The 27,994-nt window shown below is 41.9% G+C and overlaps 1 protein-coding gene and 1 long non-coding RNA gene across 2 annotated transcripts in view; both read right to left on the bottom strand.

The window, feature by feature from the left end:
• LOC125964774 (metabotropic glutamate receptor 7-like) overlaps window positions 1-12,559 on the bottom strand; it is a 775,781-nt gene extending 763,222 nt beyond the window's left edge. The window contains exons 1-2 of the mRNA XM_049711358.1: window positions 11,771-12,559; window positions 336-426 (exon numbers count right to left, since the gene is read on the bottom strand). Coding sequence (XP_049567315.1) covers window positions 336-426; window positions 11,771-12,289 — 610 coding nt within the window. The 5' untranslated portion in view covers window positions 12,290-12,559. The remainder of the gene's footprint in view (window positions 1-335; window positions 427-11,770) is intronic.
• Window positions 421-7,591, bottom strand: LOC125964827 (uncharacterized). Its single transcript, XR_007478097.1, has 5 exons — window positions 6,976-7,591; window positions 5,795-5,903; window positions 4,756-4,819; window positions 2,391-2,632; window positions 421-555 (listed from the first exon to the last, which is right to left on the bottom strand). It is a non-coding gene; the product is annotated as an uncharacterized LOC125964827 (long non-coding RNA).
• Window positions 12,560-27,994: the final 15,435 nt, after the last annotated feature.

Below are 27,994 nucleotides of genomic sequence, written 5' to 3'. Positions count from 1 at the left end.
GTTCAGGTAATCAGGTAAATTGCCCAAGCTCATATGGTTAGCAAGTGGAAAGCAGAGATTTGAACCAGCACCTACACTCCTAACCATTATGCTATAACCATTATGCTGAAAACATAAGAATTCCAATGGTCTTTCCCCATAACCCACTCCTGCACTCCAGACTTAAATAGTCCAAGATCAAGAGAGAGCAAGCTTGGAGTTGCCACTCTTCAGTAAGTGTCAATCATTTCAAAACAGTGTATTTGCTAACAAGATGCAGTTCCTGTGATAATCTTCTCAACCAGGTATCAAGAAACAGGAAGCAAAGATTCAAGTAACAGTATGTTCCTACTTACGAGGAAGGTGGGACAGCATAGTTGACACTGGGCTTAACTGTTCTGGAAAACGTGGTCCCAGTAGGCATACACGCTGGTACATTTTCCCCACCTACCAAATACAAAAGAAGTATTTCATTTCCATGTTGCTCTTCAAAGTTCCACCTCATTCGTGCCTGTCATTCATCCTCTGGCCTCTTCCTGTCTCCATTTCTGTACAGAAAGGTGCTGAGTCTCTGCTCTCGGATACGAAAAGGGTGTGTTAGGAGAGGGAGCCATGGTACCTCGATGTCTTTTTTTTTTTTCATCTTAATTCTATTATGCCAACTCCACTGAACTTAATTAGAGTGAACACAGAATTACACAATTACCCTCTGTTCTATTCTTCAGATGTTATATTTTGATAAAATTTACGACATGCTGCTCTCCCCTTGAACACCAGATGAACACTAGAAATGGATGTGTGTTGACATAAAATCTGTTATAATTACAATTAAAGTACAGCTTACATAATGATAGTGTTATCATAAAATTATAGATGTGTAGAGACAACGTGGTCATGCATTTTTTAGTATAAGTACATGCTTAGACCAATATCTGTTAGCGGAATGAAGATGGAAGAGAATTTTGGTTAAGCCACAAAGGCTGTTTAAGGACTTGCAAATAGCTAAGGGAAACTCAAAGACCAGTAAGATAATATTTCCCCTGCCATGTTTTCAATTGCAAAGTGAAGGGAAGATGTGAAAGTAAGTACCCCTATGGAAATTACAAGACAAGTACATTTTTTTCCTTGAATACCTGGGTAAATGCTTAAATTCTAATGTATATCACTGATGCAAATTTTCAACTGAGTTTGATAAATCATAAAATAATAATTATACATGTATGTATATAAAACTGCATGGAACTAGACAGTTCAGAATTACTTCTAATTAAAGAGGTACCCTATGACAACTAACTTAAACCTTACAAAATATGGTTCCAAGTACCCTATCAGAGTGAAAAGTAGGAGACTGAAAGGTTTACTGTAAATGTTTGTAGTCATGGTGTCTTAACTAAAACTACTGTGTCACAAATACTATTAAAATAATTGTGACATTTTATTCACTTTTACTGCAAACAACAAAACAAACTATAGGTATTTTTTCATTTCAGGTAATTATTTTAGCTAACAGTTATTAAATGTTTTGAGAAGACAGAGTGCTAATTGCATTACTTCATTTTATCTTTAAAATAGCGCTTCCATGTAATTATTCTTAATATCTCCATTGTATTAAAGTGTATCTCTAGTTTAGACCTTTCTTCAGAACTGCAGACTTGTGTATCCAACTGTGTACTCAGCATCTCTACTTGGACGTCACGAAAACATCTCAAATCTTATACCTCCAAAACTGGTCTTTAATCCCCCAAACATGCTCTACCCCAAACTTTTTCCATCTTAGGTGACAGTAACCACACCTTTCCAGTTCCCCAGGCCCTAAATCTCGAATTCACCCTTGACCCCCTCTTCCTTTCCATTCTTGCATTCAATCTACCACGAAATGCTATCACAACCTTCCCAATGTGCCACTTCTGAGAATTACCAGCCGCTAGCAGCCTGGTGCAGGCCACCAACATAGACCTCGAGGATCCTGTAGCCACCTCCCGAGATTCTCCCTGACTCCACTCTCTCCCCACATCCTCAAGGCCACAGATAGAGTTACGCTTTTCAAACAAGAGACAGTTCATGCCACACCTTGGCTAAAATCCTGCCCCTGGCTGCCTACATTTAGACTAAAAGACACAATGCATGTGATGGCCTCCCAGGACTTACCCAATCCATCCCATCACATATCCGACCTCCAGCCCTCCTGCTGTCTCTTCCTCCCCACTGGCTAAGTCAGCCAGGGTGGCCTCCTTGATATTCCTCCAAGCTGCCCGGCATATTTCTGCCTTAGAGTTTTGGGACTGGTTATTCTTGCTCCCAGGGAGTGGTCTCCCCATCATACATTCTGACAACTCCCTCACTTCAAGTCTTTGCTCAAATGTCAACTTATAAAATCCACCCTGACTACCCTATTTAAAATCAGAACCTACCTGTACACTCCTCCAGCACTCCCAACCCAAGCCTCTTCAGGGAGCTTCACATCCTTTTCCTTATCCCGTAGCACCCATCAACTTGTGACAAAGCATAGAATTTATTTATAACATCCGTTTCCACACGAGAGTGTAAGGAGGGAGAAAGCATGCAAGAAGGAGCACGCAGGCAAAGGCTCTTGTCTAATTTATTCATTGATACGTCCAAGCATAGAGAACAGGAAGATGCTTGATAAACAGTCCTGAAAAAGATACAGATGAGGAAACTAGTAGTAAAGCTCAGAAAGTTTAAGCAACTTCTTCAAGGTTCTAGAGCTAGAAGAGGGTCACAGTAGAATTCACACTTGGGGATGTCTAACTTCAAATCTCTTAGCCGCTCTATCTTTTTTTTTTTTTTTTTTTCTTTGCGGTACGCAGGCCTCTCACTGTTGCGGCCTCTCCCGTTGCAGAGCACAGGCTCCGGACGCGCAGGCTCAGCAGCCATGGCTCACAGGCCCAGCCGCTCCGCAGCATGTGGGATCTTCCCAGATCAGCTCACAAACTCTCAACCACTGCGCCACCAGGGAAGCCCCTCTCTGCTATCTTAAGTCCATGCAATTCAGGATTCGTTTTAATCAGTGCCATGGAAATTCTCACTCCACTGAATAGGATCACTAAAGTGTTCTCTGTCTAGATTTATATACATATTTTCCATTTAAACAAAGGAAACAGAAGAGGGGAATTCATCATGTGTTATTGCGGTAGTTTTACAGCAATTTTAGCAATAATGACATTTAAGTAATAGTGATATTTAATGATAGCATAATAATAATAAAATAATAGCTCTTAAATGTATTGAAGACGAATCGCATGCTAAACTCGGTGCTAAAATATTTCCATGTATATTTTGTGCAAAATCCTCATGAATATTCTATCAGATGAGCTTTATGTGTAACTCCACCAGGCATACTTCTCTTATTCCGCTTTCAAAGATAAGGAAATTGATGAGAAGTGTGGTAACCGTTTGATCAAGATGAGACTGGTAATAAGTTGTGAGTATGAATTTAAATTCAGATCTAACTCCAGAATTTGATTCTCAATCCATACATGAAAATTCTGATAATTCCTTTGATAAGGGTATGTTCTCTCCTGGAAAACATCCCCCATTATGTCTGCCTGTGCTCATACCTTCAGAACACAGTCAAGTTTGAAACATGATAAAAATGTTTAAATAGTGTGCTTTAATAAATGGAAATATCTTCATCTAAACAATAACACAAAAAGGCAGGCTGAGCCCTTTGAAGTGGCTTCGTTGCTATCCTCCATCCAGAACAAGAGAAGGAATCAACAGCTGCAGAGTAAAGAAAGCATGAAACCCAGAGATGGAGGATTCTGTAAATGACCAATTACAAGACTATTAAGCCACACTTTCATAGCAAGAGGCAAAATGTTCCATTAAACTGAAAATTCTTCTACCCCTCACTCCAAGGCCCACACAAACATTAATGTTGCATTTATTAGGATGTATTTCCTGTGCTCTATCAACGTGACTTTCAGCAACTGTATTAATACAGTCCTTTCGCTTCGCACATATATCTGAATGATGGATTCCATTACTGGAGTTTTGTAGAAAGAGTGGAGTGACTGAAGTAAAGTTTGGGAAGAGCCATCATAATCCATAATGATGGGCACTGAATCAGGACAAGAAGAAACCTCTCTTCTCATTTATTTGAATGAAAATTCTACTATATATTTATTGCCTCTGTACAGGGCCATCTGTTGAATAATGGAAAACAAGCATCTTTCATTTGCAGGTAGGATTTGTGTGCTCAAGTTTCGATGGGCCTGCAGAATTAATCTTGTTTTAGAAATGAAATAAAATGTAATTTCTTACTGTAAGTAGATGTGGTTAAGCAACTGGCAACTTTGATGTCTTTAAATCACTGCAGTTTCAGGGTAGGCAAATCTATAATTATTTCAAGCACTTCTTTCCTGGTGCAACAACTGAGCAGTGTACATAGTGGTCAACAACCTGGGCATTGTCAGACGACTTAAGTTTGAATCTAGACTTTGCCGCTCACCAGCTATGTGACTTTCAGCTATGAGAAGCACTTTCTTCAGCTTTACAGTGTGGATTATTATATGCCCTTTGCAGAACTACTGTAAGAACTAAATGTATATGGGCACAGTGGCTCATAGTAAGGGCTCAAATTAGTACTGTGGTCACTACTAGTAGTATTGAAAAGAAATTAGAACTTCTATTCTCATAAAGTGGGATATGTGTCCCTTTATCATTGTAATTTCATATCATTTTACTTTTGACCTTATAATTTAATAGCTTGATCCAAGAAACATTTAGCAGTAAATATAATTGAAAGAAGATTACCTGTCAAACATGAAATACTGTAGTATCAAGTGTGCTGGCACAATACTCTTCTCAGATAATTAACCTGTAAAAATATGTTATTGTCTTCTTTTTAATTAAGCACATTGAACATATATATTTACTGTGCCAATTGGCGAAAGGTCCATTAATTAATCAGTCTAACTATATGTTGCATAAACGTCTTCTAAACATAATCGTATATGTATTTTATTTGTTGGGAAAATGTGTTTGAGATTGTTCTTTTCTGCCTATTTAAAGTAAAAGAGGGTGAGAAGTAGAGTTAGGCTTAATGTACTTTGTACTCCATTATGCCATGAAAATGCTTCTGTGCCCTGGAGACAACAACAAAAGATTTGCTTTAATGACAAGAATCAAGTATGTTCTAAAGCTTCCAGGTAGGAGGCGTAGAGGTTGCAGTTTATATCAGAAGTATTTGCTCTCTCTCTCAACTGCGTCTAGATGGGAAAGATGTGGTCACAAATGCTTCAAGGTGATATAGTAAATGTTGGAAAGAGGGGGGGTAGAAGGCAGATTTTTGAATATCTCAGACCTGAGCTAGAAGGATTTTATTTAAAGAAAATAGCGGATATGATTTTTCACTTAAGGAATGCCAGTCAGCAAACCTGACATTAATGTAGGAAATTAGCTCTTTTAGCTATGATGCTTTCAAATGCACATTACTGAAAACAAATTCAAAATAGTCAAAGGAAATTTAAAAACAAAAACCAAACAACAACAACAACCTCAACAAACAAGTACTAGAAATTCAGGGATGCAGCCATATTCAGATACAGTTGGATCTGGAAGTTCCAGAGTATCAGCAGGGTTCCAGCTCTCTCTCCATCGCTCAGCCCTGCTTACCTCTGCAAGACTTTATTTTACAGAAAGTCTCTTCTTGTGCTGGATGGTCACTGGGAGTCCCAGAGTCATATCTCCCCAGCTTAGAAATTCCAGAGAGAAAAGACAATTCTTCCATTTCTCTCTGAGACAAAAGTCCTGGGGAGGAGTCTGATAGACTTAGCCGAGGTCAGATGCCTACCCATGAGCCAATCACCTGCTTTACTGGAGTTCAGTCCCTGGGCGACTCATCCCCGGGGCCCGTGAGGAGGCAGGATGGCATTATCTGGCAGTTCTCCAAGAAAAGCCTGCTGTTTTCGTAAGATGAAAGGGGAGAGGACATGGATAATGAAACCTGTATCTGCTTCTGTAAAATCCACAGAATCTTACTCCCTGCCCTGTGTCGATGACCATGCAGTAAGCTGACCCAGGAGGTCATTTTTCCCACAACAGTCTTTATATATATGACTAAGGAACACACTGGTAAAAGAATATGGGAGAAAGTCTGAGTATGACAAGTCAGCTAGACTGATATTAACTAAAAAAGCTGTGTGAAAATATCCTTAAAAAGTTGCCCCCAACTCACTCAAAGTCCAAAGTTGGAGCTGGAAATACAATGTCATGGAGTTTGGATAAGAACAGGTTTTCTCCAAGCTGAACTATGACACAGAGATTAGAGACTTCTAGAAACTTTACTTTTTCAAAGAAAAAACATCACATGAGAAAAATGAGGCCTAGAAAAATTAAATGACTTAAGCTAACTAATGGCAGGACTGAGACTAGAGTATACTTTGTGTAATTGGCTATGGTCTTTTTTTTGTTTGTTTTTTTTGTTATCACTTCAGAACGAGACAAACTTAAAGAAAGGAAACACAACCAAAACTCAGTGGTTGGAAAAGAGATGGATGTGAACGCCCACTTGTTTCTTACGTATAAAGTTACCCCTCGCAGTGTTTTGGAGGAGAAAACGCTGGCTCTTCCCAACGTTGGTTACATACACAAAGATTCCAAAGACAAGACAAGTGCTTTGCAAACAAAGTAACTAGAACCAGCTCAGGCTTCCCCGCGCCGGGTCCTACGTTCCACGGTCAGAACCACCAACTGTATCCCCCCGGGTAACAAGGTGATTCAGAAAAGCTGGCGCCTTCAGAGAAGGGAGAAAACTTAGCCGGGAAGAGAGTCAGGAGAAAACTTGCTCAGCTTCTTGCTGGGGTCTGAAACGATCCCAATAGAGTCCTTAAACCCCTCAGGTTTCCCCAATCAAGCACCCTCGCCTCCAACCTGGGCCACCCCAGATCTGACTATCAGACGACAGAAGTCTGCGGACGCACGCAGAGCTGACCACCCCATGAGAGGGACCTACGCGCGGCCGCGCCCACTCACCCGCCGCTCCCCGGGAGACGGGAGACCAGCCCGGGGTCCAAGTCCTGGGCGTGGCAGACTCGCCCCTCTCCGGGCCCGGCTCCAGCTCACCTCGGCGCGGCCCGCCTGGGCGCCGCCATCTTGACCACATAGGGGGCCTCGCGCCGGAGGCCCCTGAGCGGGCGCCCTGAGCGGAGCCGGAGCGCCGGGGAGGCCCAGGTCGGCGTCCTACGTCCCCCGCGCGCTCGCGCCCCGTCCACGAGCGACGAGAGTCCCGCACGCAGCGCCCGACCCAGGCTTCCGCGGAAGCGGCGCCCCGCGCAGCCCGCACCGCGGCTCAGGCGGCGCCGAGGGCGGCCCGGGCGGAAGAGCGGGCGCGGGGCACGCGCTCGGTAACCTGGCAACGCGGAGCAACCCGGCGTCTCCGGCGAACCCCAGCCCTCCACCGCGAAGAAGCACGGACCCCCGCACCAGCCGCCCAGCCCGCGCCGCCCCTCGGTCGCTCCGCCCGCCGCTGCCCGCTGGCTATGGTCTTTTAAATCCATGATACAACGTCTATATGTAACAAATCTGTTAAACCCTAAATGTTTATGATACTCAAGTAATCCATTATCTGAATTATTCTTGAAGATAAAACATCCAAAGACTTCTTAATTGTATAGGTATACATACATAAAATACACGTGGAGGTAACTTCAAATATAGTATGTGCCTGTCTCTATTCCTTCCCTCTCCGCTCTTTTAAAAAATGCCCCTTTAAAAATTGCCCACTCACCATCTGTTAGGTAAATTTGCTGAAACACAGTAAATGTGGAGACAGAAATTGTTATAGAGACTATTCCAAATGACACTGACACCTGTATTTATGAAATTTTTAAAAGGGTAAGTTAGAGTTGTTTTTTTTTTTTTTAAATCCCACTATAGTAACACCACATCATCCTAGGTGCCCAGTTCTATCCAATTACATAAGATGGAGAAAGAGAGAGAGAGAGAGAGAGAGAGGAGAAAGAGAAAGAAGAAAGGAAGAAAACCAAGTACTTATGTATAAAATGTTGCTCCCAAAGTTTGAGATTATACTCAAGCATCAATGAACAGAAGGAAAACACTTACAAATTTACAAATGTATTTCATTTATGGTATGAGGGACACAGGTTTAGATTTGCAACACGCTCCCACAAGGGTCAAATTGACCACTTTTTTCTATTAGTTGCTCTCGAGAGAACAAAACAATGGAAACAGATGCCATTCAGTTCCAAGTCTATAGCTTAGACCATGTCACTGCACATGAAATATTGTTCATTCAGAGTCAGCACATAGCAAGAGTAATTTATACTCTCAGAGTGTTTGCTCTCAAGTCAATAGCAGAGAAGCCTTGAATAAAAACGTTCCCATTACTTTCCATTGTAATAGATCTTACTTATAGCCCATGAAACAGTGGTCAGAGGAGATTTATTCTTTGGACACCATATTATATAATCTCTCCACTTTAAGCCATCCCCCACTCGGCGATTATTTTTTAAATATGTTACTCGTAGTCAATATTAATTTACATTTAATCTTTCTTAGCATTAGGAGAGTATTATTTTGTACAGGCTCAGAAACAAATCTCCCGAAATTCCTCCCTGATGCTCCCTTCAGGCTGAAAATGCATTGCAGGGTGGCTGCAGTGACTTAATTCTAGTTGGCAGAGCCCTGGCCACACACTAATTTCATTCGCCTCAAACTCCTGGATTTGAAAGATCCACTGAATATGATTCCTGCCCTCTGACATGTCACTTACTAACCAATTCAGTGTGCATACAGAGGAGAGAAAGGACTTGCTCAGCTCTGGCCCACCGGCAGGCAGGTGAGAATTCCCAGTCAGAGACACTGTTTACATCTGAGTGGTCATTCTTGCCCGGGTCCTCATTTTCAGGAAGGAAGTTCAATCCAGGCTTTGCCGGCAGCTGCAGCATTTGTTACATCCATTACTAGCTCCTTGTTCCTTCCTGCCCCCCAGTGCTTAGCATCCCCCATTTCAGTCACTAAGTCTTCCTTCCCCCAGCCTAGAAGCTTACCTCACCATAAATTTTTATCTCAAATGATAGGTTTGGCACATTCCCCACAGCAACCCACAGGGACTGGGGAAAAGAAAACTCAAATCTCTGGAGAGCTAAGAATTCAACCATTTAGAGGAGTTTCTTTTATACAGGACAGTCTTCATTGAGCTGAACCCTGCAATCCCAGAGAAGATTCACCTACCCGTTCTTTTCCTCTTTCCCTAAAGTGACTGTGTCTTTGAACAATGGGTCTGTGTCCCACTATTCTCTCTATTCATTTTGCAGGTTTACAGAGGCTGGGAAGCTGGGGACTGGACTTACATGCCAGGAGCTTCTAAGATCACACGCAAAAATAAGGCTACTGGAAGAGATTGTTGGAATCTATCTCTGTATATTTGAACATGGGCAGTGGTTAACCAGGATGCTCACACCAAGCTTATATCCAGCTTGCAGCACAAGCTACAAGTTGGTGCATCCCTCCTACTACCAGCCTCTTCTCAATAAATGCAGGTGAAAACTGGGGGCTCTTTTCCCTCAGCTGTTCATTCCAACATGAATAGCTGCAATTTGCAAACTAGAGGAAAATGACAGTGCTTTCTCTGAATGGTTTTGGTCCCAACGCACACTGCTAATGCTGGCATTCAGTTCCTTTCCTTCCCAGCCCAGGGAACGGGGGAACTAAGCATAAGGCAAGCGTTCTCTTTTCTTGCAAGTGCCTCAGATCCACACACCAGAGAAGGAATCAGCTCCCCCTGGAATCTTTTTCAGCAAACACAATCCTTCAGCCTAGTCGGCAAGCTCTCTCTTGACTTTAAGATTTCACTCTTTTTTCGACAGGCAGGCCCATCTGCAAGCTCCCAAGCTCCAAGTGAAGGCACCAAAATAATTTTTAAAATGTCAAACAGCAAATGTGCCTTCAACCCCCAGAGCTTCAGTAAAAATACCGTGAGTTGCCCCTGTGGTTCTCAGGTGACCTCTGGCCTCATCTTCCCTGCAGCGCTGCCTCCTCAGGTTCTCTAGTTTAAGCTCAGAGGTAAAGGAAGTGCTTCTGGGTTTTGCTTACAACAACCCAGGCTCTTCCTGAAAGCATTACCTCAAAGTGAAGGCTGCCCAGAAGCACTTTTGGCCTTGCAAACATCTAGAGGTGGCATACTCAACAGGTGCTAGGGACGCTCAGAGGCTCAGAGGGGCCATACCAGGCTGCAGCTTTAGACAGGCACCCCTCCTTCTGGCACAAACACAAACTTCATACCCCTGGGTGCTGATGTAGTGACAGCTTGAATCTCACAAGGAGTCCCCTCCAGAAACCCAACATGCTTCAGGAAAGGCACTTGAGAGGGAGCCAACTTTTTAGCTACGGGGAGCATAAGGGTCAGCCAGAACATCTGGAGAAGGGACTAACTGAGCTTGGGTCCTACCAGGCAGGGAGAGAGCTGTGCATTAGGAAAGGATCACTTCAAGACAGAGATGAACAAAAAACTTGGAGATAGGGGTAGAGAAGGAAAAGAGAGGCAGAAATTGAAAGGGAGAACATAAAAACAGAGAGACAAAAAAAAAAAAAAAAAAGCAGGGAGAAAGAGACACAAGGAGAGAGACACACAGGAAGAAAGACAGAGAAACAAGAGAACCCATAGTCACGCAGACCCTGAAACTCAATTTCTTCATCCAGAAGCCATCCATCTATACCCCAGGGCGGCACAGGAGCCGTGGGGCCGAGGCTGCGGGAGCAGGCGGTGAGAGAGCACTGCAGCACCGCCCACCGCTCAGCGGGCCCGATCCGCCGTCCTCGCATCTTCCGCCGTTGCCCGCCTGCACCCGGAGCTAGAGGACCGCCCGGCCTTGCTCAGCGCACCCTACTGCCTCCCTCCAGGCGCCTTCTTGTCTGGCTCTGAGAATCGTCCTCAAAACCCAGGACTGGGGTTGGGGGCTGCGTTAGGGAGGTCGTGGGAAAGGATGGGCACAGGGTGGGTGCAGAAAAAGCGACTGTGTTTCGCAGTTAGCATGAGCTCACCTCCGGGCTCTGAGCTGGCAGGAGTAGAAAGCTGATCGCCCGGCTCCTGCCAGTGGCCGGATCGCAAAGGCAGTTTAGACGGTGCAAACAACTGCCCAGAGCAAATCACCTGGGGGCACGTCTGCCGGTGGCTTCTCCCCGCTTGAGGACAGTCCCCACGCCTTCCGCCCCATGCCCTCGCAGAGACAGGTTACAGGTCGGGAAATCCAACCCGAGCGAAATGGGCAATTCACGTCCAAATGTAGGTGAAGACCTAGCCTTCGGTTTAAGAACTGCCTCCCTAAGCTCTTCTCGAAATTTTCCAAGGCAGCTGCAGCTTGTCGGGCGGCTTGGGGCAGGGAAGCTGGGGAGTTGAGAAATGCCTAGTTTCTAGGCGTCTTCTCATCTTCCATATTCCTTGCGCCTAAGTGGCTCTCACAGGAGCCCGGCACTTTTACAAGCCTGTTTTGGAACCATATTTCACTCTAATGAAAACCCATTTAAATCATCGCCTTGTTTTTCGGAGACTGTTTCTTGTCAATGGGGCCATAAATCCAGAATGTCAAGCCGAATGGAGTGGAGCGCGGACAGGGGAGAGATGGAAGGGAAATGAATCAAGCAGGGAAAGTACCTCCTCGGGTGAGGTGGGAGGGACTCGGCAGGATCTCCAGGGTGGAAATGACCGAAGGCCGACCAGACCCCGCACCCCTGGAGTCCAAGCCAGCCTTCAGGATAAAGAGCGCGGGGAGCTACGGCGCGCTCTGCCCCGGAGGGAGCGCCCCCCTACCTGGAAAAGCCTCAGGATGTTGGCTACCATGATGGAGACCGAACTCCCCGAAGCCCCAGTCACTCCAACTACTTTCTCGGGATTGACAAAAACCGGAGGCTCGCCGTTGGTGCAGCGCACTTCGGAGGTGTCCTTCTGGATGAGCGCCTGGACGAAAGTGAGCGACTGTTCGAGCGCATAAGTGTCCCTGGAACAAGTGTCCAGGATCCGCGCTCCCAGCGTCACGTTGGGCAGCAGGTTGGGATCGCTGTTGATCTGGTCCAGGGCGTAGAGCATCGCTTCCAGCCTGTGGATCCCGTTCTCCCTCTTGATGTCGCCGCAGGGCACTCCGCTGGGACCCTTCGCGTGCACCGGAAACAGCCCCCCGAGGGTGACGTCCCCCTCGATCCGAATGGAGTGCGGGGCGTACATCTCCTGGCCGCGAGCCGCCGCCGCCAGCGCGCACAGAACCACCTCCAGCACGCAGCAGGGAAACTTCATCAAAGTCAGGGCGCGGAGCAGCTTCCCCAGCTGGACCATGCTGCTCCCGCGGCTGCGGTGGTGGCGGCGGCACTCGAGGGGACGGTGGCGGGCTCGCCGGAGTCCTGGCCCCTTGGGGTGAGCTCCTCCGGGAAAGCCCAGGGTCTCCTGCGGGCGAGGAGGGTAGGGGCGCCCGGGGAAGGGCAGCCGGCGAGGGTGGGGGGTCCCGCGGCGCCTGCCAGCTTGGGGCGCAGTGCGCTCTTGGGTTCCCCGGCCAGCGCGCCGCGCTCGAGCTCGCGCTCGGTGGCTTGCAGCTCGAGCTCTCCAACAGCCCAGTACTGGGGAGAGAGCGAGGATGGCTATCGCTTTAAATGCGCGTTCGGCTCCCTCTCCTCCTCTGCCCACTCCCTCCCACCCTCGCTAGCTCTCAGGCTCTCCCCACCCTTCCCAGCGCCCACCCTCCCCACGGTTTTGCATCATCACGCAGGGAGGGGCTGCGTGCTGAGGTAAGGGGGGAGGGAATGGGTGGGCGGCTGTGGGGGGGGAGTACCTCCGATTGGGAGTTTCGAGGTCCCCAGGGAATCTGGGGATTGCAGGTCGCAGGTGAAGGCTGAGCTCCTGCTTCGGTCTCACTGTAGCAGCCGCTCGCTCGCCCGCCTGCACCCACACGCACATTCTAGGCACAGGGTGGCATCAGCCCCGGACAGGGCGGTTCTAGCTGGGGCTGACTGCTTCCAACCCTGAGGTCCGGAGCCGGGGCTGTCAGCGCCGGGAGAATGCGAGGTAGTCGAAGGCGATGCCGCCAAGCATGAAGGGTAGTAGGGAGACCCCAGTCTCTACTGCTAATTCGTCTGTGCCAGTTTTTCCTAAGAAAAACACACATACACACAGGAGCCTGATTTATGACCTAAAGAACCTTTACGCAGAGACTTCTCCGGGGCCAGGCACTGGGCTAGCCTGTAGGGAAAGACGCCAACAAGAAATGCTGGGAATGGAAATGCATCTTTGGTCTTCAGGGGTTACTGTGGCCGGAGCCGGATGAAGTAACCCTGGTCTCCAGTAAATCTGTGGCGGATTCGCTCCTTTTCTTCCTTTCATCGCAAGAGATGGAACAACTGAGAACTCTGCAGAGCGCACTTTCTTCTCTGGCGCTGACAGGTGTAAGGCTCCCTCCTACCCATTTCCAGAGATGCTTTTGGGCTGATGTCAGGTTTCCTCGGGCAGGAAATAGCAAGAAAGAGGTGGCAGTAGGAGGAGCAGACAGAAATCTCCCCATCGATCCAGTGATCCATTCTTCTTTTTTTTTTTTCTGGCTGAAGATTTGGGGGGCTTGGGGAGTGGAATCAGGATGCCAGAGCAGGTTGTAGTGCAGTTAGGAAGCTGTTTTTCAAAGGTGTCCCCTCCTGCAGGTCCAGCCCAAACTTGGCCCATTAAAGCAACAAGTGGCCCTAGTTCCTACACAAGGAAGGGCAATGTATCTGCCCTTGGTGCCCACGTGTACTGCTTATGGAGGTCTCTACTCTTGCTGAGCCTTTCTGTTGGAGTGCAGCGAAACTGTCTTATACAGAATTGAGGGCGCAGAGGAAACCAAAACAAGACTATACTTTCTGTTGTAATGTTAGTGCACTAAAGAAAAATGTCCTTGCACATAAACAAAACAACACACACACACACACACACCTAAAAAGTCAGAAGTTGGGAAGTTGGTTGTCTCTTCCACCAACCACCTGTATGACCTTGGCACTTCTGTTCCTGTGCCTGAGTTTTACTTTGCCCATCTGTAAAATGATGACATTGAATTGAATGTTTTACAGGTTAACTTTTAACTTTCAAATCCTCTGTTGAAATAGGCCATGCACCTTTGGCCATGGTGTTCTTTTTAGACCAATATCCTTTGTTGCTTTATGTGTAGGGCACCCGTTTTTTGATACCCAAAAACACTTCAAACATTTCCTGGTACAGAGGATTTTATTTTTTTTCTTTTTGACCACCCATTTATCTTCCTTCTAGGGAGAGTCCAGTCCATCATTTTCTTTTCAGACATGCCCCTCCTCCAGGTTTCAATGCTTAAGGTTTGAGGAGGAAAAAAACCTTCTGGCTACAGTGTTCACGGAAGGGAATAGAGGCTAACAAGAGTTATGCAGGGCTAATCCCTGGACTTCTGCTGGAGTAACGAGGGTGATGACATAGGGTTACCACTGTCCAATAGACAATCCGTGCTGGAGTTAAAAGAAAAAGGAGCCTCCTTCCTCTAAATGCTTTATGTATATCTTTTGGACAATGTTACACTATTTGATTTTGTAAAAATATACCATTTTACTGCCATCTTCAAGAAAAGTGATGTAAAAACTATGCGAAGCTACCCCTGTATACAATGTGATCATCCGTCACTCATAGATGTGATGCCCTGCTATATAAGTGCACACCTTGTGCAACCTTATGCTGTGATGCGCCCGCCCCTTCCAGCCAGCCCTGGAGCTGCGAGCGTATAAGCCCGCAGCTGTGCCAGAAGCTCCCACATAAACAGGGAAATATTTGAATCCCTTAATGAGAGATACCAGAGAGGAGAAAAGGCAGAGAGAAGAAGGGGTGGGGAAGAGAGAGAGGGACCTGGTTAAAACATGTGAACTCCTGGATCCACATGTGCCTGAAAGATTGCCTCTTTTTTTTTCAATTATAGAGTATTTTATTTCTGTTGTTTGAAGTCAAACTATCCTCTTGTAACTCACCTATTCTGCTATTCAATACATTGGATCAAAAAGGCTGGAACAAGTGCAATAGATATCCTGGTAAGGCAGCATTAGCTAGTTTGGAAAGGGGGAAAGAAGCAAAGCACTAGAAAGGCATCCTTGGGACACAAATACTGTGATCCTAGTATGTAGGCATCAGTACCTGAGGCTATATTTGATAGAGACTGTATCCTTATTTAGTTTTAATTTAAGGCTACTTAGTAGGCACTTGGTGCCAAAACGTATATTTGAAGAGCTGTGCTACAAGTGAGAACACTTGATTTTTCACCTGCCCATGTGAGGATCTATGTTCTCCTCTTCCATTTCCAGGTCACAGCTTGCAACTGCTCAACAAATAGTTCTTGGCTGACTGTTGAATGTTGCCTTACTCTGTGTTCTCTCTTTGCTCTCCTCATTCTCCCCAAACATCTGGCAGCAATCATTATCTTCTTTTTGTTGCAGTCATCTGTGTGCATGTTTTATTTCCCTTGCTAAGCTGGAAGATCCTTGAGGGTAAGGGGCTAGGTATTATAAGGGGCTAGGTATTATTTATCTTTTTACCTCGGACAATGTTCAGAATGGTGTTTTGTACCTAAGAAGCACTCATGTGTTGAATGAATCAGAATTGGTTTGCCATTCCCCACTGCCTTTATCTCACAATAACAGAAACATAAAGTGGGCAGAGCAGAAACGACGGCAAATAAATTGTCCTCTTAGTCACAGAATGCAGTTTCTAGAACTTAAAGAATAATTAGTAGATTTTGAAATAATTTTGTTTTACAAAAATTTCATAAGATTGAAATACTCTAACCTTAAAGCTCTCGATCAACTCTAAAGGAGGGCTTTAATTGGCTCTTCCTGAGTCAAGTGTTTATTCCTGGGCCGATAACTGGGGCCATTGTCATAATAGAAAGTGTGATTTGTTACCAGAGAAAGAGGAAAGTGATGCTGGGCTTGCAAGATATTTATATCTTCAGCCAGAGTGCATAGGATCTGGAACTTAATTGGTGACGCAGTATTTGTTTGAGATTATATGAATGAAAAATCTTTGTGTAAGAGTGATTAATCTAAAACTTGGCCAGTCATTGTCCTAGTGTCATATTAAATTGCAGGAGAATCTAGTTTTAGGCACAAAGATCATAAATATAAAATGTGTTCCCAGCCTTGGTTCTGTGTAGTCAGTAATCTATACTCACCCTGTCATTAATAAAAATGAAAGTTAAGGACTCAGTCCTAACTTACATGCTTAGCATTGTATTTTGTTAACAACCTCAGTTTTATTTTCTTTGTTCTCCCCTGTCCATCATCTTCTGCAGAAAATAATGTCTCCACTTTCAATTCCCTGTCTATTTAAATGCAATTTGTAATTTGTAAAGTTGTCCTCCTTAAGGGCTGCTGCTTCTGCCTCAATAATGTACTCTGGCCATTATTATACTCTTCCATCTTTCATGTAGGTCTCCATCCATAGGTTTTGTTTTCATAGCTTTTTTTTTTTTTGGCGATATGCGGGCCTCTCACTGTTGTGGCCTCTCCCGACGCGGAGCACAGGCTCCGGACGCGCAGGCTCAGCGGCCGGCCATGGCTCACAGGCCTAGCCGCTCCGCAGCATGTGGCATCTTCCCGGACTGGGACACGAACCGGTGTCCCCTGCATCGGCAGGGGGACTTTCAACCACTGCGCCACCAGGGAAGCCCTATACTTATGATTTTATATTTGCTTATTTACTTTTGTCTCCCCCCTCAGCTCAAGAGAGACTATATTCATCTGTGTTAATCACTGCTGTGTTTCCTGAACATGCCTATAAATCATACTGAAGAATGGTGCCTGAAATTTGGTAAGGGATCAATCAATTTTCTTGGCTGGATGAAGAAATGTGTTCATAAATTAATGAACAGATCTTCGGGGCTTCTGACTTGAGGACTAATGGGAAGAGGATGGCAAATGGTTGGGACAGGGTACTGCAAGAAGTAGTATTTGGAGTACTCTGATAGCTATCCTAACAGATAAGATTGTGTTCATTTAAGTAGTTTTAATGAAAGAGCTGGGAACTAGGGACACACAGCATTAAGGTTTTTATAATGCATTCCATAGAGTTCTTTTTAAGTCTGTACAAATATCATTGAAAATATATGCATACATATACACCTCTGTTACTTTACTTAGTGCTTTACGAGAGCCCCTCAAGGAAGGGGTAGTAGCAACTCTCAGTATCCTTCCTTTATGATGAGCTTAATTTATTCAAAGTTACATCATAATTTATTTGTAACTGTGAAACTAGACTTAGTTATTGAATAGACCCTCCCTAGAAACGTATGGCATTAATAAAACCAACAAAACTTTGTTCAGTTTCCAATGATAGACACACTACAGACTCAATTATGGGCGACCCAGTTTAATGAAGGGAAGAAGTGATTGAACAAATATAGAGCAAACAGAATATGAAGTTTTATCCTCCATTAATATTAGTAACGGATAGTGTGGGCTCCAATGCCTTCAAGATAGCTTGAGACCATCATCTCTGTGTCATGGGCAGGGGGATGTTCAGTCAGGATGTCTTTCACTGTCACTGAGAAAAATTTCCATAATATATAATGATACCTACTGAAACTGATATGGGGCATTTGGGTAATAAGGAATCCATTAGCATATTTTTCCGGAAGCCTTGACTACAAAATGAAGACAGTAGATTTGGACACTTTCAGCCATGAAGAAGTTGTTTGGATATTCATCTTTATGCCTAATGAAATAAGCTTATTTCATCTCTGCAGCTTCCCATGTACCATTTTCCCACCTCTGTTTTATGTTTGGAAAGACTTTTAGAAATTGAAAGTCAAGTTAAAAAGTGAGTGACAACTTAAATGATATATGGAATATTTTGCTGACTTACAAGAGCACGCAGAATTAAATATGACCCAGTTCAAATGTTTATTTTAACGTGTATGTTGAGGTGGAGTTTTCAAGGTGCCAGAAAATGAGAATTCACCTTCCAGTGTGTGTTACCAGTTCTGTTCATTGCACAGAATCATCTTCATAAAACATACTGTTTTCTATGTACCTGGTATATATCTCAATTAGTTTGAAGAATTTCTCAGATACCTCTTAATATGTAGTGCTCCAATTCCAATCTTGCCATGTCCTGTACCAGTGACACAGCACACAGGAGTTTTATTTCTCTTTATTTCTCTGGGTTGTTCAGAACCCAATGAAAGAACAGTGGAATGGGATCAAAGAGATCAGGGTTCTTGTCCCAGATTTACCATAAAATAATTGTGTCCTCTTGGGAAAATTATAGTCATTCTAGGTCCCTTTTCTTTACTTTGACAGAGCTGCACTAGATGACCCCAAATAATATAGCACTCTTTCAGTAGTAGCTTAGATGTTATTGTATTCTGAAACAAATGAAGACAGTGACACATGGAGCTGTGCAACATCTCTGTTACTCTGTTGTCTTAGAGTTGCCTCCATTTTACAGATGATAAGATGACTGTGCATAGAAGTAGATGTTTGGAACCAGCGGTTCCAAAGTAAGTGGAGGTAAACCACAAATTTCCTTCCTTCCTGAAGCTCACTTAGCCAAAACATAGGCTTCTGAATATTAAGCTGTAAAGCATATTATCAGTACATTTTAAAAGAAGCTATTCTTCTAGGATTTCCAATTAATAGCAGGAGGTTTTGAAATGCTTAAAAGATCATCTGATTTTGTGAGATTTACAGCTCTATTTTCCTGTCAAGCAAGTTGTATTAGTGCCAGAGAGTCATCTGAGCTTCTGGATGCTTCTCTGAACCTCTTGAAGTTTTCTTCTTGCTATCTGAAATTCATGCCAGGTAAGCCTTTTTCTAGAGCTTATGGACAGACTTGTGTATTTTTATATAGGAAAGCGATGCAGTGAGTCAAGTCGGGGGTTAAGCCCTCATTCTCAGAGTGGTATTGAGCTCCTGGTGAAATATAATCATCATTTCCTCAGAATCGAAAAGCAGTTATCTCAGGTGTATAATCCTATTAACTATTTATACATTTACGTATGATACATGGATTTATTGTACCTACGAGGTGTGTTCTCTTTGGGAAGTACAAAGCTCTTAGAGACATAGGTTGTTCATTTTTTTGTTTTCCCACAAATACTGTGACCCTTTGAGCAGGAAGGTCTATATTTTACTAACATCTAGAACCAGCAGTTAACACGGTGTCTAAGATGTAGTCAATAAATATGAAATAGATAAATGAACACATTTTTATGTAAGGGCCAGGAAATGGACAAATAGAAATTTTTCATTTTCAGTCAAAAGCAACAACAGACATAAAAATGATACAGACAACAAGTGCTACGGTCATTCAAAGAAGGCATAGAATAGATAGAAGGATCTCCTCTATGGCACAGGGAACTATACTCAATATTTTGTAATAACATCTGTATGGGGCACCTGCTCCACACCAGGCCCTATGACAGGTGCTTACATACTTTCCCTCTCCCCCATCCTATGGGGAAAGTACCTCTGCTATAGATTGAACATTTGCCTCCCCCAAAATTCATATGTTGAAATCCTCCAAGGGATGTTAGAAAAGGTCATTGTTCTGTGTGTCCAGGAAGAGGAGAATGAAATGCATCTCACTGTCTCATCCATAGCTGAAGGCAGGTAATCTGTGAGAGAGAGCAATGTTTGCAGATGGTGACACATGAAGATTGAGGAAGATTGATTTCTCAATCATTGAGGAGTACTGTTCCATCTAACTGAGTTCGGAATGCTAATAAAGTCATCCACTGAAAGCTTACCAGTCTAGTTAGTGTGCAAGATATTATGAATTATAGTCTTACCGTTAATTTAGCAGACCCACAAATATTTACATCTACCAAGCACCGTGCTGGCAACTGCAGCTTACCAGTACTTCTTTCCTGGGCCCTGGATAATTTCCAGTAGTTGGTGTCAGGATCTAAGCTATCCACTTGATGTGGACACTAGTCCCCTCGTAGCCCTCTCACAGGAGCCTTTAACCATTCGTGGCCAAAAACAAAGGAAATGGGAAGAGTTACTGCTCTGCTTATCAGAAAGTGTCTCCTAAAGTCTTGTCTCCTAAATCATTTTTCTGGCCCCTTTATAGTAATTCTTTATTTATTCACATTTCTTGGCCTACTGAACACTATAATCAAATCCTCCCTCGATTTTCTTTTTTCTGAAGTATATAAAACTACATTTTCTTCAGCCTTTTTTTAAAAAATGATAATTATCTTGTTTATTTGTATTTGGAAAATCTAATGAGATCACATATTTAAAAATCACATACTATCAAAAGATAAATAGAAGTAGTAATTCCTTCTGGAATATTTTTCCCCCTCATCCAAACAACGTTAGGTCCCTTACCCCCCTTTTTAGCAACTTTTATTAATTTCTTATGTGTCTATCAGAAGTGTTTTGTGGCAAAGGTACATGTGTATGTTTCAGAGGTTACTGTTGTCATGAATTCACAGAAGCCAGAGCCTGGAAAGCATTAAGTGGTCCTGAGCACCCCATTTCCAATGAGAGAGCGTAGCAGTGCTCAAACGGCTGGGTGTCCTATAATTCAACTCAATTCTGGCACTATCTACCTGTAGATAGCATCAGATCTCACATGTTGAGGGCTCAGTCCAGCAGGAATGCACACACACACTTCAGGTGCCAGTCACCAAGTATATGTTGTCACCTGTGCTTCTGACCCTTGTACCACAGGTCAGAAGTTCCAACAACCCCCTTCTTAGCTTTAATTAATTTGCCCAAGTGACTCATAGAACTCACAGAAATATTCTATTAACTAGATTAACCGGTGTATTATAAAATGATAAAAGCAACAGCCAGATAGAGAACATGTATAGGACGAGGTATGGGGAGAAAGCATGGAGCCCACTCTCCCCAAATCTCCATGTGCTCACCAACTGGGAAGCTCCCTGAACCCTGTCCTTGGGGGTTTATGGAGGCTTCAGTACACAGGTGTGACTGAATAACTCATTGGCCATGGGCGATTGAGCTCAATCTTGAGTGGCTCTTCCCTGCCCTGAGGGCAAGGGGGTGCGACTGAAAGTTCCAACCTCTAATCACAAGGTTGGCTCCACAGGCTGCCTGCTCCCATCCTTAGGTGCTTTCCAAAGATCACCTTGTTAACATAACAAAAGACACCATTATCATCTCATCACTTAGGAAATACCAAGGGTTTTAGAAACTCTGTGGCAGAAACTGGGACAGAGACCAAAAATATAATTCTTATTACTCCTAAATCACAGTTATCTAGGTGAATGTTTGTATCACCCCAAACAGGCAGTAGTCACCGGGGAAAATAAGTTAATTGCCAGTCTTTTCTATTAATTTTTAAAAATCAGATTTAAGAAGAGAATTTTTTTAATGGCCAGTGAAAATGTCTCTTACTTTAGCTCTTACCTTTTTCTACTTATTATTTATTTTTTTAATTTTTAGTTTAGTTTTGAAACGTGTCTTTAAGTTATTTTAAGGTTAGAACCGAACCTTCCAGGGTTAAAAAAATATTGCGTCTCTTGAAAGAGATTATTTTAGACTTAGTGAAATGGATTTGATGCTAGAGAACATGTGACATCATACATTTGACCTTTTTGAAATGATTTACATTATATCAGCTACATTTTAAGTCCAGCAACTGTAACCAAAAAAAAAGAAAAAAAAACCCTACTAATTAAGGCAACTTTGCAGATTGATGGCATTAGATTATCAATTAAAATCTCAGTTTTAAACCAGATTTTTCCTCTAAATAGTGATCCAAAGAACACTAGTTTTAGGGTCAGTCTAATTAGTCAGACAGCCTTCTGATTGTTTAGTGCCTTCACTTGAAGTTTGTTAAATATTTTGAATATCACCTATGCTCCCATGGGACATTAGTGAATGTGAAGTCAACAAAAAAGAAAAAAAAAGTAAGAAAAAGGATTTTGTAGTAAAATAAACTTGAGAAATCCTGGGTTCAGTAAATTTAAACATGTTTCGTGACTGCAGGACTTTTGAGATGTGGAATGAGCTATAATGTGCTCTGTGAATTTCACTGTTAAGTAGAGTTTGGTCTGAAGTGTTTTTCAACTTTATTTGGCTCTACAACCCTTTGTCAGTGGAACATTTTAAAGGACTCTCTGTTTCTAGCAACTTTGGAAAATGCTGTTCTGGTCTCAGTTAAGCCCTTGAAATCTTAGCATTTGGAAGGAGATCCACACACAAGCTCATCCAATTTCTGGTACAGAAATCTACCATGTATCCATGCTATAGGCTCACTCAGCTGTGGGTGAGTATTTTGATAACAAAATGCTCACTACCCATAAATCGGCTGATTCTATAGTCAGAATGCTGGTCTGTTAGGAGGTTTTAACCTTTTAAGTGCCTTTTACTATTAGAAAATTTTAAGTTTTAAAATTTTGTTTATTGGACCTAGATCTGATCTCTGGATTAAGATAAGTCCTACTCAAGTAAAAGAATCCTTATTTTTCAAGGATGATTTGTACATGAAAAAAAAAATCCATATACTTAAAATCATCTGTAAATAGTGACTGAAGAGTAATTGAAAATACGTTTGAAAATAATTTTCATTTGAAATTTATGTCAAAATATGTTATTATATAAACGAATCCAGTATATTTTCTCTTATAGCCAGTAAAATTTAGGTTAAATTTTAATTAAGCACAAGTGCTACAATTAAAAAAAAGAATTACATTCTGTTTCGAGTGTTTATTTCAGCAAAACTGGTTTATGGGACAGTAAACTGTCCTTCACTGCATGTTCAATGTTAGCAGCTCAAACAGGCTAATTCTGGTAAAAATTCAACAGTTTTCCAAGGCCTTCTCTTAATTATTTGATACTCAACTGTTTTTTCTTTTACTTCTATTGTATCTCTTTTTTACATTGTTAACTACACATCCTCATTTATCAGTGGCTTTGTATGTTTAACCCAGCAGATCTCTGGTATTATTTACAATGGCTTCATGATGTTATATCTTTAAAATTCAGAATTTCACTTTAAAGTTGATTTGAATTTTATTTCTATTATATGGTATTATGTTTATGTTATGAATCCATCAGTGAGTAATTTTCTGAAACAGGATGAGCAGTTTGCTGACTTAGACGGGCTGGAATCTATAGACACCTTAAAATTAGGATGTAGATAACGAATAGTTGGATGACAAGAAACCCTGTTATATGAAAACAGGAATAATAATGAGTGTTCCAAATCTTATGTTTTCTGCTCTTACTTTTCTCCAAAGGTTAGTTCTAGAGTCCTTAATTCTCCATTCAGTAATAAAGTATTGACTATTTGCAGCCTTCGCACCATTCTCCCCACTTCTAGGTCTGAGTTTGATAAACCTTTTGGTTTCATCCTTTCTTTGTGAAGTAGTGTTCCTAGTCAAGCCAGAAGGCTGTTCCATTAAAGGTTTAGCATTTTAGTGATTTTAGTAGTAAGGGTAAGGATAAGTGGTCTTCAGCCCGTCACAGTCTTCCACCCAACCTTTCTTCAGATGAATTTCCTGCAGTAGAAAAATTAGACAACCAGGCTGAATGATTGAGTCCCTGACCATGACTAGCAATGAACTACTCAGCCCTGGCTTCCTGGGCATGCCATCCTTCAAAAACAGCCTGCCAGATGGAATCTCAATCCCCTAGCTTGGCATTCAAGATACTCATACTCTAATCCACCAAAATCCACTTCCAGTAGTTCTCCCCACTTCTTTCATACAGCAAATATCCATTCACCCAACTGCATTCACTTATCTGGAGTACAAGTTCTTTTCCTTATATTCCAATATATCCCTATTTCATCTGCCTAGGAAGTCTTTCAAATTCTTCACAATCCTAAATCCTACATGGTCTTTACTTTCCTACCTTTACAACTTGACCTTAAGAAAATTTTTGCTTTCCAAGATCTATAAGTCAATCAATCAATAAACCATTAATAAGTTCATAGGCTGCTTCAATACAGTTCTCCTCAATACAAATATAGTTGTCAATCCTTAATAATAACAGCTTATATTTGATCACATAGAAATGTATTTTAACTCACATATTTGTTATCTAAAATGATAGTATAGCACTCTTCATTTTGTTGGTTATTTTCACATGTTTTAATGTCAGTATCACCTCTTTGAAGACTTAAAGTATATGTTGTCCATTTTTCCAGTATTTTAATATCCTGCCCTGTTTTACACTTAGTGGGTGTTCAATAAATGACTTCGACACTTCACAGAATGGAGAAAATTTTCCCTAATCCTACAAGCGTTGACCCTGTCTGACTTTGCACATCACTTGTTAATGGCAGCTGGGTAGTTGTGTTTGATAGAAATTCAAGAAAAAATTTCTACGTGTTTCAAGACCAAAGCCACAGTCATATGAGGACCTTAGTCAGCATCATGAATATATTCTTAAACATATAAAACGGAGAATTGCACTTTTATGATTTTGTGATGAATCACATGTAAAACAGTCATTCACATTTTATTTATTTATTTTTTATTATTTTTAAATATCTTTATTGGAGTATAATTGCTTTACAATGGTGTGTTAGTTTCTGCTTTATAACAAAGTGAATCAGCTATACATATACATATATCCCTATATCTCCTCTCTCTTGCATCTCCCTCCCACCCTCCCTATCCCACCCCTCTAGGTGGTCACAAAGCACTGAGCTGATCTCCCTGTGCTATGTGGCTACTTCCCACTAGCTGTGTATTTTACATTTGGTAGTGTATATATGTCCATGCCACTCTCTCTTTGTCTCAGCTTACCCTTCCCCCTCCTTGTGTCCTCAAGTCCATTCTCTATGTCCGCGTATTTATTCCTGTCCTGCCCCTAGGTTCTTCAGAACCATTTTTTCTTTCTTTTTTTTTTTTTAGATTCCATATATATGTGTTAGCATATGGGATTTGTTTTTCTCTTTCTGACTTACTTCACTTTGTATGACAGACTCTAGGTCCATCCACCTCACTATGAATAACTCAATTTCGTTTCTCTTTACAGCTGAGTAATATTCCATTGTGTATATGTGTCACATCTTCATTACCCATTCATCTGTCGCTGGACACTTAGGATGCTTCCATGTCCTGGCTATTGTAAATAGAGCTTCAAAGAACATTGTGGTACATGTCTCTTTTTGAATGGTGATTTTCTCAGGGTATATGCCCAGCAGTGGGATTGCTGGGTCGTATGGTAGTTCTATTTTTAGTTTTTTAAGGACCCTACATACTGTTCTCCATAGTGACTGTATCAATTTACATTCCCACCAACAGTACAAGAGTGTTCCCTTTTCTCCACACCCTCTCCAGCATTTATTGTTTGTAGATTTTTTTGATGATGGACATTCTGACCCGTGTGAGGTGATACCTCATTGCACTTTTGATTTACATTTCTCTAATGATTAGTGATGTTGAGCATTCTTTCATGGGTTTGTGGTCAATCTGTATATTTTCTTTGGAGAAATGTCTATTTAGGGCTTCTGCCCATTTTGGGATTGGCTTGTTTGTTTTTTTGGTATTGAGCTGCATGAGCTGCTTGTATATTTTGAGATTAATCCTTTGTCAGTTTCTTCATTTGCAAATATTTTCCCCCATTCTCAGGATTGTCTTTTCATCTTGTTTATGGTTTCCTTTGCTGTGCAAAAGCTGTTAAGTTTCATTAGGTCCCATTTGTTTATTTTTGTTTTTATTTCCATTTCTCTAGGAGGTGGGTCAAAAAGGATATTGCTGTGATGTATGTCATAGAGTATTCTGCCTATGTTTTCCTCTAAGAGTTTTATAGCATCTGGTCTTACATTTAGGTCTTTAATCGATTTTGAGTTTATTTTTGTGTATGGTGTTAGGGAGTATTCTAATTTCATTCTTTTAAATGTAGCTGTCTAGTTTTCCCAGCACCATTATTGAAGAGGCTGTCTTTTCTCCATTGTATATTTTTGCCTCCTTTATGAAAAATAAGGTGACCATATGTGCGTGGGTTTCTCTCTGGGCTTTCTATCCTGTTCCATTGATGTATATTTCTGTTTTTGTGCCAGTACCATACTGTCTTGGTTACTGTACCTTTGTAATATAGTCTGAGGCCTGGGAGCGTAATTCCTCTAGCTCTGTTTTTCTTTCTCAAGATTGCTTTGGCTATTCAGGGTCTTATGTGTTTCCATACAAATTGTGAAATTTTTTGTTCTAATTCTGTGAAAAATGCCGTTGGTAGTTGGATAGGTATTGCATTGAGTCTGTAGATTGCTGTGGGTAGTAGTGTCATTTTCACAATGTTGATTCTTCCAATCCAAGAACATGGTATATCTCTCCATCTGTTTGTCTCATGTTTAATTTCTTTCATCAGTGTCTTACAGTTTTCTGCATAAAGGTCTTTTGTCTCCTTAGGTAGATTTTTTCCTAGGTATTTTGTTCTTTTTGTTGCAGTGGTAAATGGGAGTGTTTCCTTAATTTGTGTTTCAGATTTTTCATTATTAGTATATAGGAATGCAAGAGATTTCTGTTCATTTATTTTGTGTCCTGCTATATAACCAAATTCATTGATTAGCTCTAGTAGTGTTCTGGTAGCATCTTTAGGATTCTCTATGTATAGTATCATGTCATCTGCAAATAGTGACAGCTTTACTTCTTCTTTTCCAATTCGGATTCCTTTTATCTCTTTTTCTTCTCTGATTTCTGTGGTTAGAATTTCCAAAACTATGTTGAATAATAGTGGTGAGAGTGAACAACCTTGTCTTGTTCCTCATCTTAGAGGAAATGGTTTCAGTTTTTCACCATTGAAAATGGTGTTGGCTGTGGGTTTGTCATATATGGCCTTTATTATGTTGAGGCAAGTTCCCTCTAAGCCTACTTTCTGGAGGGTTTTTATCGTAAATGGGTGTTGAGTTTTGTGGAAAACTTTTCCTGCATCTATTGAGATGATCATATGGTTTTTCTCCTTCTATTTGTTAATATGGTTTATCACATTGATTGATTTGCATATATTGAAGAATGCTTTCATTCCTGGGATAAACCCCACTTGATTATGGTGTATGATCCTTTTAATGTGCTGTTGGATTCTGTTTGCTAGTATTTTGTTGAGGATTTTCTCATCTATGTTCATCAGTGATATTGGCCTGTAGTTTTCTTTCTTTGTGACATCTTTGTCTGGTTTTGGTATCAGGGTGATGGTGGCCTCGTAGAATGTTTGGGAATGTTTCTCCCTCTGCTATATTTTGGAAGAGTTTGAGCAGGATAGGTGTTATCTCTTCTCTAAATGTTTGATAGAACTCACCTGTGAAACCATCTGGTCCTGGGCTTTTGTTTGTTGGAAGATTTTTAATCACGGTCTCTATTTCAGTGCTTCTGATTGGTGCCTTTATATTTTATATTTCTTCCTGGTTCAGTCTCAGAAGGTTGTGCATTTCTAAGAATTTGTGTGTTTCTTCCAGGTTGTCCATTTTATTGGCATAGAGTTGCTTGTAGTGATCTCTCATGATCCATTGTATTTCTGCAGTGTCTGTTGTTACTTCTCCTTTTTCATTCCTAATTGTATTGATTTGAGTCTTCTTCCTTTTTTTGTTGATGAGTCTGGCTAATGGATTATCAATTTTGTTTATCTTCTCAAAGAACCAGCTTTTAGTTTTATTGATTTTTGCTCTCGTTTCCTTCATTTGTTTTTCATTTATTTCTGATCTGATTTTTATGATTTCTTTCCTTCTGCTAACTTTGGGGTTTTTTTGGTTCTTCTTTCCCTATTCGCTTCAAGTGTAAGGTTAGATTGTTTATTTGAGTTGTTTCTTCCTTCTTGAGGTAGGCTTGTATTGCTATAAACTTCCCTCTTACAACTGCTTTTGCAGCATCCCGTAGGTTTTGCGTCATCGTGTTTTCATTGTCATTCGTTTCTAGGTATTTTTTGATTTCCTCTTTGATTCCTTCAGTGATCTCTTGGTTATCTAGTAACATATTGTTTAGCCTCCATGTTTTTGTATTTTTTACAGTTTTTTTTCCTGTAATTGATATCTAGTCTTGTAGCATTATGGTCAGAATAGATACTTGATGCGATTTTAATTTTCTTACATTTC

The sequence above is a fragment of the Orcinus orca genome, chromosome 1 (assembly GCF_937001465.1).
Source record: "Orcinus orca chromosome 1, mOrcOrc1.1, whole genome shotgun sequence".
Lineage (NCBI taxonomy): Eukaryota > Metazoa > Chordata > Mammalia > Artiodactyla > Delphinidae > Orcinus > Orcinus orca.
Note: the sequence above shows the minus strand (reverse complement) of the source record. Positions and strands in the feature narration are given on the sequence as shown.